Source organism: Sorghum bicolor, chromosome 2 (assembly GCF_000003195.3).
Source record: "Sorghum bicolor cultivar BTx623 chromosome 2, Sorghum_bicolor_NCBIv3, whole genome shotgun sequence".
NCBI classification, from domain to species: domain Eukaryota; kingdom Viridiplantae; phylum Streptophyta; class Magnoliopsida; order Poales; family Poaceae; genus Sorghum; species Sorghum bicolor.
The window spans coordinates 3,237,399-3,255,023 of record NC_012871.2 but is presented as its reverse complement, the minus strand read 5'-3'; the positions used below and the strand labels follow the sequence as shown (position 1 = coordinate 3,255,023).

General features: G+C 41.2%; 1 protein-coding gene across 1 annotated transcript; it reads left to right on the top strand.

Annotated features, from left to right (window-relative positions):
* LOC110432959 lies at positions 3,308-4,326 on the top strand. Its single transcript, XM_021454299.1, has one exon. The coding sequence runs from the start codon at positions 3,476-3,478 to the stop codon at positions 3,758-3,760; it is 285 nt and encodes a 94-aa protein (XP_021309974.1). The 5' UTR covers positions 3,308-3,475; the 3' UTR covers positions 3,761-4,326.

Genomic DNA, 17,625 nt, shown 5'->3' with positions numbered 1-17,625 from the left:
GCACTTTTTGATACGACTCCACACAAAAGAAGCGTAATCATCCCGTACAAGTAAATTATATGCGTGTCAAGTTCGTATGCAATTGACCATCCACGACCGACTAGTAAAAGTTTGGTCTTGTTTAGATCTATTTTTTTTAATTTGGATACTGTAGCACTTTCGTTTATATTTGATAATTATTGTGCAATCATGGACTAACAAGACTCAAAAGATTCGTCTCACAAATTACAGACAAACTATGTAATTAGTTATTTTTTTATCTATATTTAATGCTTTATGCATGTGCCGCCAGATTCAATGTGACAAAGAATCTTGAAAAACTTTTTGGATTTTAGGTATAACTAAACAAGACCTTTGTATGCAACTTGTAGGCAAAGTTTTGAAGCTGTTTTGTCCTCCTCGTTACTATTATTTTCTATGCTTTCTCTGCATCTGATGAGCCATTAAAATTTGTGGAATTGTGTGCTCTTAATAAGCAACCCCCTCTAGTGTCCATCCAATACTATTTTTTTTATCTTTGGAATAGTTTAGTCTAACCAGAGCTCATTATTCAGAACATTATGACCTTTTCATGTATACCTTGCGCCATGTCCTGAACTGAAGTTTAGCGATACTTTACACATTTTGGTGCTACAGATATTGATAGGCTGTCACTACGTACAGTACCAGCAGGTGTGTTGGGAACATAGAGTTTATATGTAATCAAAGTGATGAACCGAAGCAAAACAGAAGGGAGGGAGACCGGGAGATGAAACTACAAAACAAAAATCAAAACACGAACTCCATTTCCACTTAGATCAGATTCACAAGTTGGTTTACACAGATGAATGATTTGCTAGATCATCTACAAATCACTATAGTAGTCTAGGGACAGGGAAACCCAAACAGAAAATGACTAACTAGAGAGATAAGGCTGATTGGGGGTACCTCTCCTCTTATTTATAGAGACTATTACGCATTCCCTAATTACATTTAGGCAATTAGAGTGAACCACATAACCCAACGGTATTATAGTCCAACTCAAAGATCCGCTGATCCGAGGGTCATGTGCCCTTTATGACTAAGGTTTGCCTAGACGCAAGCTTCGCAATGATGCCACGTGCTGCCACCGATTCCCTTCAAAACCGTAATCAGGTTTTGAGACCCAAATTCAAAAACTATCCCGCTGGTTTTGGAGTCCAAACTACCAAACCACTCGTGAGGAGCATACTCCATATGCTCACCCCACGAACTCGACATGTGTCACTGTCGTCCCGACTGCTCGGCCGTTAAGTCCTCTAGCGTCTCCGCTTGGCTTGCCTGTCCACTGTCTAGACTTGATCAACATGGTCCACCTCTCATGTACTTTTGCAGTTATCGATGACTTCAAGTGTTAGCCACCATGGTCAGTGACCCGGCTTCGATCACTGATCCCCCGATCGAAGCCCCCAACATCCGTTCTTCAACGCTCTCGGTCTATTGGCAGGGACCTATTTGACCTTGACCTTGCCTCGGCCACCATCTCTGAGCTCCACACCTGCTTACCACAAGCTAAGAGACATGTTACGTAACCCAAACTCACACCTCAGTTAGTTCAACAACTCAACCCAAAGCGCTACGGATTGACAATCACTTATCACAAATTGAGCCGCATGGCTAGGTACATATTGATCATGTGTTCGCAGTGATATGCCTTTACACGAGAAAAGTGTAATCTTCCCGCACAAGTAAAACTGAAGGCTCAAGTTAGTTGCAAGCTTATATTGCCGGTTTCACAATGATCATCTGACGAGCTGTAAAAATTCAAGCTACGGAATGCTGTGCTCTTAAGCAACCCCCTTTAATGTCTATTTGATACCATTTTTTTGGCTTAATTATAGTTCAATCGGCTAACCAGGGCTTACTATTCAGAACATTCTGACCTGTTGATGTATACCCAGCACCTGAACTGAAGTTTAACAATACTTTGACACATTCTGTTGCTACAGGTAACCAGTCACTACGTACAGCAGGTGTGCTGGGAACATGAAGCTGCATGGACATATCACACATACTCCAGGCTATTCATTTGGTCAACTATAACAAGGGACCAAGTACTTAATCCGTCTAAATTATAAGACGTTTGATTTTTTTATACCATGTTTGACCACTTATCTTATTTAAAAATTTGTGCAAAATATTACTTTTTTTTATCGTGGCTTGGTTTATTAATAAAGATTCTTCAAGAATGAATTAAAATTTGACTATTTTTGTATAGTTTTTTTTTGAATAAGATGAGTGGTCAAACTTAGGGTAAAAAAAGTCAAACATCTTATAATTTGAGATGGAGGGAGTACCGACTAGTCTTATTCATTTCGTTTGCACCCAAGAAAGCATATGATGAAATCAAATAAATTGAAAGAGAGATAGGTACAGAGTTAGATACTTTGATGTGCCAAGATTTGGCTTCTTGGCTACTGCTTTTTGGTGAGACGAGCACATCAAGAGGGCACATCGGTGGAGCGTGCGTGAGTGCCCCGAACTTTGGTTTGTCTTTTCGGTAATGGAGTGCGGACATCCAAGTGTAGTGCCGCCAAATTCCAATTGCCAAGCAGTGCTTGTTTCAGAGTTGTTGATGTCGTTCCAACGAATGAGTGAACTAAAGGAACTGCAGTAAAGTTGTTTGTTAATGGCACCATCGATTTTGTGATCTAGTTCCCTACATACATATCGTTGTTCCCTGCTTGTAAGTGGTATTAACTGAACTATGCTGTTATGGGCTTCTGGCCTTACGAAGGTTGAATATATTTTTGCAGGAGTGCAAGTATGTGATAACGAAAGTAACAGTATAGCCAAAACTTCAGATAAGTTTTCCTTTGCAAATGGCTTAAAGAAACATTTACTAGATGAAATGGAGGATGCGTAGCTCTGAGCCTCTGAAGCTTCGCATCCACGCTGTCTCATATTCATCTTCAACGAGAAGATCCATGTCGGCCATCCATCGACCGAACCTATCTGATCTATATTTCCCGCCCATCCAGTTGTTGCCAGTAGTGAAAGTTACCCGCCACCAGCAAGCGATTCAAAGATTTAAGCTCACACCCTCCTTCACATCACCTCTCTCTCTACAATAATTGTCACTGTGATTTGATCACCCTGTATACTGAGGAAGAATGAGACAACAGAGACTAAGACTAGCTTGTGCTTGACCATCAATGATCAGGAAGAGGAAGCAGCAGTTGCAGGTACAGCTGCGGATAAGCATTGGGGGTCGCCAATGGAAGGATTCACATTCACCGGATGCCACTAGAAAAATCTATCTAAACAGTGGATTTGGTGAGACGTATACGTCTTGCATTTGTAGGTGAAAAGCAGCAGATAGCTGCTAGCTAGCCTCATGAGGGACCAGAGATGAAGAAGGACCACCCCCCTTTTATAGCATCGTTGAGTGAGGCTCACTTCTTGCTCGAGCTCGAGGAGCTCAGCAAGGTATAGCAAGCTCTCGGTCGCCATTGCAATGGAAGGCCTGATCCCGTTGGTGTACCGAGCCATCGTGGAGTACAGGAAGGCGAGGCATCAGGTCGCCATCGGAAGCCGCCTGCTGTACGGCGGCGACCACCACCACCAGCCGTGTGGTTCGTCGGCGCTCTTCTGCGTCGTCGACTCTGGCAGCAGCAGCGGCAGCTGGCACGCCGCGCCGTCGTCGATGTCCCCGGCCACGTCGCCGGCGGCGTCCAGGGCCAGCAGTAGCCTGGCGTCGCCGCTCCTCCGCTCAGCGTCCCGCCGCCAGTTGGCAGGTTAGTGGATCTGCTCGTGATGGGCAACAAGTTCGAGCGGTGATATGAGAGGCACCGTTCGGCGTGTACAACAGTACAAGTGTACATGTACGTATTACGTAGTCGTACGTATACAAGGTGTGTTAATAGGCCCTCGAGAGAAAGAAAAAAAAAAGGTTTGTTTTGAAGAATAAAGGGCATGGTCAGAGGGTGGTCCAAAGGAGCACCTCAACTGATGAGAAGAGGAGGCAAAGCTGCTCCTTCGAGCCCAGCTGGTGGTTGTACGTGTAATCCTGTAGGCTTCAGCTGCTGCTAGCTCCAGTAGCGGCCATATATGTGAAACACAAGTACTCCTATGTGTTGTGTACGTGCTAAAAGTTACAGCACGGGCCGAGCTTGTCGTTCAACTGCACATGTACATAGCGACAAGAGCGTAGTAAATAAACTGTACATAAGTCTCAAAAAGTGCAAGATATGAGATGCCAAACCTAGTTTTTTTTTTTCCGTGAACGTGCTTGGCATTTGGCAAGTTTCTCATTAATAAGAGGAAACCCAGTAAAATCGATCTCAGTGCAGGTGGAGAGAATTATTACAGCATTTGATTTGTCCCTTTTTCTGAAATTCCAGTTTCTAAATTGCAGATCATTCACTACTATTGTAAACTTAACCGAGAAAGGATTTTCTCAGGTGGGCATCGATCGCCTTGGCGGGAAGATCACGCTAAAATTTTTTTACTAAGACTGTTCAAATACCTATCTCGATAAACAAAACTAGAAAACAGAAAAGCCTGCAGCCTAGTCCTAACTGGGCCTCGATCTGAGCCTCCACATGCACCACCGTCGCGGGATCCGCCCGCGCCAAGGCCAGATCCAGCCACCCCAAGTCTCAAATAGATAGGATACTAACCAACACGCTGAGTGCCAAGAAAGAAACAGTGAAAAAAAGAGTGTGTGTGTGTATCCTCCTCGGATGATGATGGTTTGCTTAACCATCATTCACCTTCTTCATAGACTCCTCCCCCGGCCTTCTCCCTCATCGGCGCCGCGCCTCCCCCACCCTCGCCTCCTCTGGCCGTTGCTGCCTAGCTGTCGACCATCCTACCCACCGTCCGCCATTGATTTGTTGAGCCCGCCCTCCCAAAAAGACAAGGAAGGTTGCTATCGGAGAACCTCGTCCTCGCCCCCTGCCCCCATCACTGGTGGCCGGCAGCGAGCCGCCTCGACGCATGACCCGCAACTCGCCCCACCCACCTAACCCTAGGGCAGCACGCCAACAAGCTTGTCGAGACGCCCCTGCCCTGACACCCTCCACCGCCGCCAGGGCCCTAATGCTGCTTGCCGCCATCCCCATCGCCTGACCAGCTTGTCTCTCCCGAACTCTTTCTCTTCTAAGAGCAACTCCAGCAGATATACTATCTATGTTATCTAAGCTATTTTTATATTTTTAAAGCAAAAATTAAAGTTCAACAGGTGTGCTATCTGGTTTGCTAAAATCGCAAGTTTGCTATTCCTAAACTTTCGCTTGTCATATATAGCATGTCGTCCTCACTAGCTATCCTATACAAAGTCTGTTGTGAAACCCTATGCTTTGAGTAGGTTTTTTATTTTACACAATGGCTAAAATTTGTAGTTTAGAATATAATTTTACCTAGTCTCTTGGAGATGCTCTAAGACTGTCGGGTTTGGGGAAAAAAAGGGGTGGCGCGGACAACCGGAACCCTAGCCACCGCCAGATCTGGGGAAGAAGTAGGGAGATAAAAACTGTTGTTGTCGTCTAAGGGTCTGTTTGGTTTTCTTGCTAAATTTTAGCCAGCTAAATTTTAGTTACTTTAGTAGTTAAATTTCTAAACATACTAACTTAAAAAGAGCTAAAATAGTTTAGTCTCACTAGTCACCTAAGAGTAGCTAAAATAATTTTAACTGGTTAAAATTTAGCAATAGAAACCAAACAGAGCCTAAATGGAGGCACACAAGTGCTCAAGTCATGCTCAATACAACTACTCCTAAAACTGCTATTTGTCTTTTTTCCAGGATCAAATGGAGGCCACACATTTTCTTTTTAGCGAATCAAAAGGCCCACGTTCCGCAGGTTTGGTGCTTCCAAATAGCGTGCGAGAGGCTCTCTCACATTAACCACGACATATATGTGCTTCCCAATTTAGTCAGACAAGCAAGATACGTACTGCCAGCGTGCATGTTACAACTGGGAGATTATAAAACCGCCAATCATATTACAACTGAACCCATAATGCTGTTAAAATATGTTGGAATCATTGGCACTAGTTTAATACTGTACTTTGTATGCAAGATGTGTGTCTGTATATGCATTCATGCATGCATCTGACGTAACGGCTTTTTTGGTACTTACTGTTGGGCCTAGGCCGATGATATATATATCGAGCTGTACAGCAGCCTAGTCCAGCATACTAGTTCGTAGTTGCAGCCGTGTGGCCGAAACCGATCGATTAAAGATGTCAATGCGGCCCGCGATCCGCGACCCGATGGGTATTTACTCTATTAGGGTATCAATATGGAGTGAAATAAGTACCTATGGTACACAAACGGAGCAAACCCTTCACCCATTGGGTACACGGATATGGGGACGTTTTAGTAGTCCCCATACCCATTTACCCATGGGTGAAAAATACCCAGCCCAAAACTAAAGAAGCCCACCAACCACCAGTCCACCGGCAGCCCATACACTGAAACCCTATGTAGTGCTAGCAAAGTACTACTCTCTACTACGTGATTTGTATGAACAATGAACTATTATGGTGTTGTGACTAGTGGTTGCAGCAGAAATTATTATGTTGCTATTTGCTAGGTATATGGTGAGGTGGCTATGTGACGATGCTTGTGAATGGCTATGTGACGATGCTTGTGAATTGCTATGTGACGATGCTTGTTAATTGCTACTACGTGACTGGTGCTTGTGAATTGCTGATGTTTGGCGGGTATGGGTGACCCGCCGGGTCTAATTTACCCACCCGGGTATGGGTCTGGAAAAATTCCTCCACCCATCACTGTATATGGGGATACCCGTGGTGTCATATTGTTGTCACGGGGATGGGTCTGGGGAGTTCATACCCGATGGGAATTTACCCATTGCCAACACTACGATCGATCGATGGCAATGTGGCAAGTGGCAGCTTGCATATTGATCATGTTTATATATCTGCACATGAGGAGTAGTTTAGTTGATCTCCCTATCTCATGCAGCAACGCAAGTAAGCGCAAGGGGCCAAGCATCCGTCGAGCCCGCCCGTGAGAACGGCAGGGACGTTTAGTTTAACCGACCATCGCCTTTATATTTAATATAATATCACCGCCTGTGCTCCTTGCAACACCAGTACACCACCGAAGACGATGCACGAGTCACTGTCAGCTGAGACAGATACAATATCTCAAAAGGTGGCAGTTCATCACCAACCTGTGGAGAAACTACCCAGAACTCGGACCCGTGTGGCGAACAAGATTCAACTCCGCAAATCCTCCAGCGGGATCATCACAGTGAGATCCATATGTAAGGCCTTGTTTGGATGTATGTTTATTCACTTCAATTCACAAGTGTTGTTATGAACTGAATAAAATTAGTTTAATTCCACTTCAATCCACTTTAGTACATATAAATTGAGATGAATATAGCACCGTCGCTACAGCGGCCACATGCTGTGGGTTAAGTTGCTCCATTGTTGCCTTGCTAGCACCCAAAAGAACAAAAAAGGTCGGATCTGGTAGTGGAAGGGCGGCAGCAACATGGAACCCGAAGCCTATCGTGTCGCCAAGATGGTCCTCACGGTCAGTCGGTCGGTTGGTCGGTCTGTGCCTGCTTCCTACGATCTCGCTCGAGATAAAGCCGATAAACGATGAAGGGAAGGAACAGCAACGACACACGTGCGGCGACAGGCTTCATCCAAGTAGTCACATTTTCGTCAGGAGGTAGGCCCATATATACTAGCTAACTGAATAACTAATTCATTAACTAACTATTACCTAGAATAACGAACTAAATTAACTAATTTAGGGGAACTAAATTAGCTGAGTTATAGTGCTTTCGGGGTGGGGAGAATGGTGGGGAGGTGTCAGGGCAGTGGGAGACTCCTCGATTAACATCCGAGGTGTCAGGGCGGTGGGAGACAAGTAGACTTTGTTATTGTGGTCATGTTTTCATTCAAAAAAAACATAAGGTGCAACAAAGCCGAGGCTATAGGCAAGCCCGACACGGGCCGAAAGCGTCTTCAAGGCCCATCGTAACCTAGACCATAACCAAAACCTCTCCTCCCACCACCGCAGTCTGTCTTCCCTCGCCCTTCCCTTCCCCCTTCCTTGCCGCCATCATGAAAGGATCTAGCAAGTAACCTTAGAGGGAGGGTGAATATGCCTTTTTGAATTTTAAACAACTTCACAAAACAATCAGAACATGGAACCTCCGGGCTGGAGCATGGAGGTTCTAGGGACACAAAGGTTTTGGAGCTAAGCATGGAACCTCTATGATCAGAGTAATAAATGAATCTACTGTGGAATTTAATGAATGAAAAATAGATCAAATGTAATACCAGCCTTCCTAGGGAGTATGTTGAGTTATGCAAACAGTTGGTTGCACCTAGAGAATGAGGGATACGTAGATCGGATGCAAATCCTAAAAACCATTTCAAATCACAAGTAATAGCAACAACAATCACAATCACAAAGACACAAGAATTTATCTTGTGGTTCAGTTTGCCACAAAGGCTAGCCTACGTCCACGTTATTAAGGTTAGCCATGAAGGCTATGGAGTCTCTTGCAACTCGCTCCTCTTCTCTAACCTACCACCAAGGCAGTAGGTTAGAGGGTTCCACTAAGTCATGAAGGGTAATACATACGTTCCGGTGCTAAACCAGCAGGTTGGGAGCTCCTGGGTGACAGCTAGTTGTCTAGGAGCTAAGCTCCAAGAGTAACAAACAAATCAAATGGCTAGGGCTTCACCGTGGGCACAAGAATGGAGGAGAATGATCTTTTCGAGCATTCTCACACTCTCTAGAGCCAAATCCTTCAAGGAATCAACAAGATTTGAGCTAGGGAGTAGCCAGAGTAAATGAGAAAGAAGATAACCATTGGGGTGAAGGGGTATGGTACCACCCACGTCACTCACAAAACAGTCGGGGTCAACCAGGCCTTGGAGCCTCCACGTTTGGGCACAGAGGTTGCACGCTGGACAGAACATAAAAGATTTCAGCTCAGCTGGCTTTTGTGGCTGCAATTATTTGAGTTATGTGTAGTATTTTGAGCACTTAGTTCCACCCAAACCACTATCAGTATCATCTTGATAGTACGTCTTGTCCTATAACTCAATTTCAAAAATATAAAAGGAATTAAACCATTGCAAGCCATCCATTCAAGTTGGGGGTCTCCTTCTTTGTTTCTTTGTACCCATGACTAATGAAACACTGTAAAACACTTAGATAAACCATAAATTCTTTAATTATGTGGTCAACATCACCAAAACCCATTTAGAGCTTAATTGCACTTACATGTCACCGTTATCAAAAATATGGTCAGGCTCAGGCTCATCAGAGCAGCTCTACGGCACTGCTACCACGCCCGCTATTCCTAGTCGAACCTTCAGCTCTCTACCCTGCCCTACTTCGAGCTCCATGTCTGACGCGGAGATGCGTCTGTACAGACGGATCTTTGAGGTGGAGGCGACCATTGTCAAGAAGGCAGAGGCGCTCGACATCAAGAACTCTATGAGTGTTGACCTAAGGAATGCACTAAAAGGTGTTTAAGTACACTCTTCTCTATCTCTTGCACTTCTCTCTCCATCCCTCATCCCACCCGCTAGTTGGATGATGACTAATTTTTGTTTTTAGTGAGTCGACGACCAAGGCTTCTAAGACGGTTCGTGAGACTATGCATGTTTCTGTCACATTCGTGTCAAGTGTGATCCTGGTTGGCCTGAGTGTGGTTTACTTAGCGAAGCCCAAGACGACTGCCTTGCAGATGATGCTGGAGTCCACCAAGGCGGTGGCGTAGTTCACCCACGTAGCGGTAGAGTTAGCGGCTGCTTCTGTGTGTTGGGACATTTTAATAGTAGAATACACAAACTATGTTGCCATTTGAAAGCATGGTGTGGCTGTTTTTTGGTCTGATGGTTTTTCATGTGTTCAGCAACAAGTGATATCTGTTGATGAGCCTAGATCCTCTAGTATGATGCTAGTGAATCTCTAAACATGACAAAACGAGGAGAATAACTCTTCTATAATATTATCTTAACTTTAGTTAGAACACCATCTAAGAAGTTCTTAGTTGTGAGCAAAATAAATTACGTTCTGAGGTCCGATCGAAACGAGCGTAACCACACGTCCGTTTCGCGCGATGGCATGCATGCATGCAGCAGCTGTCAACCTTACTTGATCTCAGATCAAACATGTATCTCACGCTATATAAACCGTATCCAAATTCCCATCTGATCAATCATCGATCGACATTCGCCGCATTCCATCCACACCGCAGTCACACATCTTTCTTCCGGTAGATTAACTTTAGTTTTAGTTGGTTTATTGTTAATCTGTGATCTTAAGAAGTTCACTTATGCTAATCTACTATCCAACGAATGGAAACAATGATGAATAACTACTTTGCGAGATATTTTGGATTGGGTGTGATACCTTCACTTTATATATTATTTATAAATGTTCCTTACCACACCTATTCATGATTCCTATCTATGTTATTTAATATATCTTTTACTTGCATTGCCCTATAAAATATGATGGCATAATTCTTTGGGATGAAGGGTACCTCTTTTTATAGTGTTATATATGACCTTAGATCTGTGCCACGTGGCGGAGTACACAATTTTTTTTAGCAAAATATCTATATACTTGAGAATATCCTCATCCTTGTTAGTTTCTAGATAGTTGGTCAGGGAAAAAGAAATTACCATTGAAGCATTGTTGGTTATCTTCATTTTTCACCACAATTTGAGAATCATGGTAAATCCTTCCTCAATCTCTTGGAATTACAAAAGAACATTCGAGAGGCTTCCAAGTATGCATTGCAATTTTCAACAAGTTTTTAAAAAGACCAATTAAAGTTGTGTGCATTATGAATCAAAAGACTATATTTAACTTATGTGGATTAATCGAATTCTATTCTTTTATGTTAAGACACTACTCAATGATTTCCTTGTTGGTGTTTGCTAGAGAAACATGTAGAAGATCAGTCATGTTCTATGCTTATTAATCCTAGGAAATGTTTGTTTAGATGTATTTGGAGAGCCATTCCTGAATCTAAACGTAATTGAAATGCACTTTATACACAATCAACTACCGCTATTACATTTTTGAGTTTTTTATGCGGTATATATATATATATATATATATATATATATTTCCAGACACGATAGGGAGGACCACTTGTAGTTAAAATTATGTGAAATTCATCTTTCCAAAGGCAGAAGAAAGAGTGTGCTTGTGCAACTCCTATTTCTAGTGGCAGGTGTCTTATGATGCTCGCCACTAGAAATAGATTTAACACAAAAAAAGAAAAAAGAAACTACTTGGTTACTTGCCTTTGGACACACCATCGCCACTAGTTGACGCTGCTAGAGTCTGTGCATAGTTGTGGTAGCTAAGGAGTGATGCCACCCCTATTTTCCATGTATCCCCAATCATTTCGCCAATAGACATGGAACTAGTGCAATGGGGGTGCTCAACATGAATCGCCCATGTTGTCCTTGTCCTTGCTCTTGTCACCAATCTACCATATGCATCAGAGGGACTTCAACTTGCTAATCTTCAAGTCATAAAATTGAAACCAACATGCATCCAAACCTTCCACACAACTTTACACAAGACATGGTTGTCTCAATCAGTATCACCATTGGACCCGCATGCGCTTGTGAATACTTGAACTTGGGACTCGCACGTTGGATCGCAATACCAGCGACGTCGTCATAGAGGCTGCCAATGCTGGTTCCACCTGCATCAAATCCACTGCCTTGAGGGATCAAGGTTGTCTATTGCTATGGAGGCTTCCCACTACTTTGGAGAGCGCCTAGGCTAGATCTACATGCGTTGTACCTACTATTTCATTTTACACAATAAATTTCGTTCTATTTACATTACATTCGAACTATTTAGTTTTGCAACCAAGAGGATTCGAGGGTGCAAGGTTGCACACCGCTATGTATGTTGCCCACATCGGATCTGCCTACACAAGACACGCTACCTCAATGGAGCAACGTTATGAGTCGCTATGAAGGCCACTAGTGCCTCAAGAGAACACTCACATAGGATCCACTTCCACTAAACACATCTAGCTAGACCATGTTGTGGAGATAATAGTGTTTTGGTGATTATGGACACAATTGGCTAACGCCATTTTTACAACATGTCATCAAGGAACTATGTCGTATGGACGCATATAGGCTTTGATCGGTTCGCATCTAGCCCTGCTCGAACCGGTCCATGTTTCCACACTAAGATGTGCATGGAAAGCAACAATTGTTGTGTTGATGTCATTGTTATTTAGAAGCTGAAAGGAAGTCATAACTACTGAATTGGCCATCTAAATTAGTTTTTGATTGCATCGTTGAGTTTTTTTTTGCAATAAATCCTTCGAAACAAGAGCTCACATAGGTATATTTTGATAAAGTTTTGTTAATAAACATCTTATCTCATGAAAATACAATATTTTCTTCGATTGAGAAGAGGTGATGTTCTAGCATTGGGAAGCAATATTCCGCCTTCACAAGAAAAATATTCTTGATTTAGAACAATCGTATTCTAGATCTAGAAAGAAAAAATTATAGATTATAGTGATTGATAATATAATCTTCATGAAAATAAAAAACAACAATGGCTATGAAATATATAGAGATACATAAATCGATGACTAACATAATATAATATAAATAATTAACAAAACAGAGAAAACATAAAGGAAAACAAAAAAATACAAGGCAGCATTAATATAAAAAACATCACATGGATAGTACTCAAAGATAATCGTGAAACATCACGTTTATACTATGTGAACCACACCTAATCTATATCACAGAATATCTCATATGTAATGTAACTTTTGAGTACTTAAAGATAATCGTGAAACATCACATTTATACTATGTTAACATTTCATAATATATCATACAAACATCGCATGTATCTCATAATTAATTAGAGTAAAATAACCAAGAAGAAAAATAGAAATAAAAATGAGTAACATATGAAATATATAGAAAAGTGAAATAAATGAATATCTTAAATTAAAATAAAATTAATAAAAGATAAAACCAAGCATAAGAAAAACAAAAATAATAAAATGGAAACAACATACATATAATATATAAAAGAAAAAATAACATCGCATGGATACTACATAAAGAGCGGTATAAATAGAATAATGAATAAAAGAAAAGAAGAAGAAGAAAAAGAAAAGGTTAAGAATGAAGAGGCCTCGCCCCTGTACATACATTTTATTAGACAACCCAAACCGTAAGGCATGCCCCACACTAGGTGTAAACAGACAAGATACATACAGATATTGTTAATATTATATTTATTTTTGTATTTGTATTCTAGTTTAGATTCAAATACAAACACTATCACCTATATCAGATGATACGAATGTATATCGAAATTATAAATATACAACTTGAGTATTTGGATCATTACAGTATTGGATATTGAATAATCCTTGATGACCAGCTTGTATCTGGTGTGGCAGGGATGATGATTTCTTTTGAATGTCGCAGGGACGATGATAGATGCCACCCGAGCAGAGGCAGTGTTGGCTTGTTTGGTTTGCAGCCTGGACTAGATTTGCCTGGCCTGCGTTTGGATGGAGCCCTGGAAATGTTCCTGGACCAGGCATGCTTGGCCTCAGCCAGGCCACTGAGAAATCGAGCGCCTGGCTACACCATGCTTGTTGCCTGGGAAGTGATTAATGCTACTGGCTGATTGGAATACGTGTAGGTTTTGTTTCTTCCTATCTTTCATTCATTTGCTAGATGATTTCTTGTAATATCCGATTTTAAGGACAAAACCAGATATGCACCATATGTGAGTTTTAGAAGTCAAATCTCACATAGAGCTACAAATAAAGAGAAATATCATAAGACAATGCGTAATATATAACGTACTTATAAAAGAGATAACCTTTAGTATCAAACAGCGGATAGACAACTCCAAACATCAGGTATTAACTCCTCTCCACAGGATCAAACTGACTGGTTGATCACAAGCCCAAAACTTCTCCTGAGGTGTGGGGGAAATTGCAAGAGTGAGCACATATCATACTCAACAAGTATATATAACCAGAGGTTCATGAGGCTCAAAAAGCTGACACTGGTTTGACTGCATTTAGCTTTTATATGTACATAGCATATTTATCATTGGATAGCAAATATCAAGGTAGCATAATTAATCCCATAACCACATGATCAATTGTAAACAAGAATTAAGAATAACACATATAAACAACATAATAAACCATCATTTATCATCATTAATCATATTCATCAGTGTCCATCTATTCCGTCAGTTTTTCGGGCCGTCCGTATCCGTGGGCACGGCTAGTATACCAGATTTAACACTCTGCAGAGGTTGTACATCTTTACCCATGAGTCGTGATTTACCCTTTCGCCCGAGGTTGCAAGTCTCTTAACCCTCTTCCTAGGGAGGTCGGCAGGGATCACTATGAAGCCTTTCAAAGGTTTCGTCTAACAAGTTAGGGCCATTAGATTCACTCGGCAGGCAGATATAGTGCCCCCCTTCCATGGCACATAACCCGCAGACTATACACATGGACAGAGGCCACACTATACCCAACGTGTCTAGCCATTCTTACGCCATTTAAGGTAACCGCTAACAAGCTAGAAAAAGATCCTCATACTGAGCTAAAACCAGAGCCATGTAGCCCTCATGGTTGTACGAGTTGTCCCAGCTTTTGCCAAATGATAAGTCCTTATGGAGGGTCAAGATCAATCCAGCAAAAGCCAGAGTTCTTTCCACCCTTTATATTCAAGTTGCTAGAAAGCTTATTTTATTGTTTATTGTATATTCAAATATTCATGTCACAAGATCATGGATTAATAATCAAGCGCTAGCAAGAACTACCCACATGCATATCCAAATAGGTAACAAGGAATTCAGGATAACAATCATCTATGATTTTGCTAAGGTCATCAAGGTGGACACATGCATATGATAAATATTGTATTAATTGTGTATAGGTAACAAGGATGATCCCCAGTTATACTTGCCTTGCTCAAAGCTCTCCTGAGCCTGCTGGTCTTCAAAGGCTTGGTCTGGCTCACCAACGTACGGCTCACCGTCTAATCCCGATCATCAATCACCAACACATAACAATCGAAGACAAATATACACGAAGCAAACAATACTACAATTAGAACAGTACACCAATCATATAAAAACAGTATGAAAAGTTTATAAGATGATTCTACGCATCGCTACAATTTCATAGACGTAAATATCACGAGAATAAAAAGTTTTAAACTGAGTGAACAATATTACTAACATGTAGTGCTCGTGATTACGAACCTAACGCAATTTGAATGGACAAAAACGGAGTTAAAACAGAGATGATATGGCCTAAACAAACTAGCGTATTTTCTTTGTATTTCTAGGTTTGTTTTTCTAAAGGAAAACGGCCACAAAACTCACATGATGTCATCATATCATCATCATGACCTCATCAAGCTAGTAACCGGCCATAGATCATAGCGGTATGAAACTTACGCAGCGAACGAACTGAAACATAACTAAATCGGATAAGATGTGAACTGGATAACTGCACGTGTGTGAGTTGCCTTGATTGCTTCTGCGTTACAAGATGAGATATGTTCTCTATATGATGAATCTGCTCTTTGAAGTTATAAGTGGGGCAGAAGATACGTACAGATACCGGCATACGCACTTGGTGAATTTGTGGGAGAATCCTTTGCATGTTGTAATGGCTTGATTTTCTCCCTAGCAGTGAAGAAATAAACATGCAGGAGCTGCTTGATATGGCGAGGATGGAGACATGAGCCTGGCTTGCTCGGCGAGAGAGGCAGCAGCTGGCAAGGACGCTGGTGCTTTGAGGTAGATGCCCAGCTTGCAGAACAAGGTGACATGCATACGCTGATTTCCTTGCAAGCACACAAATACACGATGATGAAATAAACTGAGTGCAGAGAGAAAGAAGAGAGAGTCGAGGCGTCCTCACCGGCGTGTGCTAGATGACCACTAGGGTCCGTCTGGTGGCCGATCTGACTAGCAACAAACTCAAGGAGATGGGAACGGCGGTGCTTCTTCTTGAGATAGTTTTTCTCCGGCTTTGGTTTCGGCGTTGCCTTTTCAACATCACAGGGAGAAAGCTAGGGTACATGGCGCCGGGAACGGGAGAACTTTGGCGGCGGCTCGGGAGAAAGGATTTTAGATCACAGCTAGATCAAAGAGAGAAACGTGGGCAAGCATTTATATAGGCTAGGTTAAAGCCAAGTTGGAGAAGGACTAGATTTTATTATTTTCGGAATATTTAATTTTAGTTATAAAATTAATTCTTAAAAACCTAGAATTATTATTTAAGCCAAGACAAATACTCTAAAACCTCCAAAAATTCATGAAAAATTATCAGAGACATTATGGAAGACGAAGAACCTAAATAAAATATTTAGAGTTTATGATAAGATAATTTGGAACATCTAAAAAATTAGATAGATTATGCTCATGGAAAAGGTCGGAAAAATTTCCTGAGAACTTTTGTAGAGATCTCCTGATGGACGAGAAACTGAAAGGAGTGACTTAGGTTTGAAAGAAAAAATTCTAAGATACTCTGAATGAAATCTTGAGCTGAGAGAAAAGAAATTTGATCGTAGAAAAATATAAATATGTGCCGAAGAAGGAAGATCAATCTAATAAACGTATTTTAAAATATTTTTCTCACTATCAACACACAAAGAAGAAACAATCAAACATTACACTAAACCTTCTGTACCAGCATGTATGCACAACATTATTGCTAAGTCTTATGATAAATTTTAATTTAACAAAAAATATTATTTTCCTATGTTTCATGAGCACAAAAATACAAAATTAAATCATTTTTCACCTATTTCAAAAGTTGCAAATTTTTGGGTGTTACATTTCTCGGTTGTGGAATATACGTGATAGGTGATTAGTACTAGTTGACTGGCTACCAAACGTCCTTCTACAGTATCCATTATAAAGAAATAACCTTCTATCCATTCTTTAATTACGTTGAATTGCATACGTTGTTAGTTAATAATCTATAAAAATATTTATATTTTTACTATTACTTTAAAATGCATTGATTTAAAATCAGACACCTTGATTTGTCTGGACCTACTTTGCTGAATTCTAGAGCGTAAACGTATCCCAGTGGAGGTTTCATGACACAATTTTCAACACATTCATATAATGAACTCTCTCTACTCTTATAAAACTCTTCTCATCTCTCTATTCATTAATACAGTGTCACATTAGCATATTTAATGTGCATCAAAATCTAATGAAACCCTATGGAGACTGCCCTAATTAGGGCACTCACAACGCAGACTCTATCATAGAGTCTAAAATTATTTATTACCTCGAACAATGTGGATTTAGAGTCTAAATAAGACTTGGAGTCTTATTTTTTCTACCTCGAACAATGTGGGCACTCACAATGCAAGACTCTATCACAGAGTCCAAGACACTTAATTACATATTATTTATGGTATTTTGCTGATATGGCAGCATATTTATTGAAGAAAGAGGTGGAAAAAATAAGACTCCAAGTCTTATTTAGACTCCAAGTCCACATTGTTCGAGGTAATAAATAACTTTAGACTCTATGATAGAGTCTGCATTGTGAGTGCCCTTACATACTGAACTATTTTTGTT

What these genes read in the sequence shown, in the direction of transcription:
- LOC110432959 (XM_021454299.1), top strand. Translation starts at nt 3,476, where the DNA reads ATGGAAGGCCTGATCCCGTTGGTGTACCGAGCCATCGTGGAGTACAGG.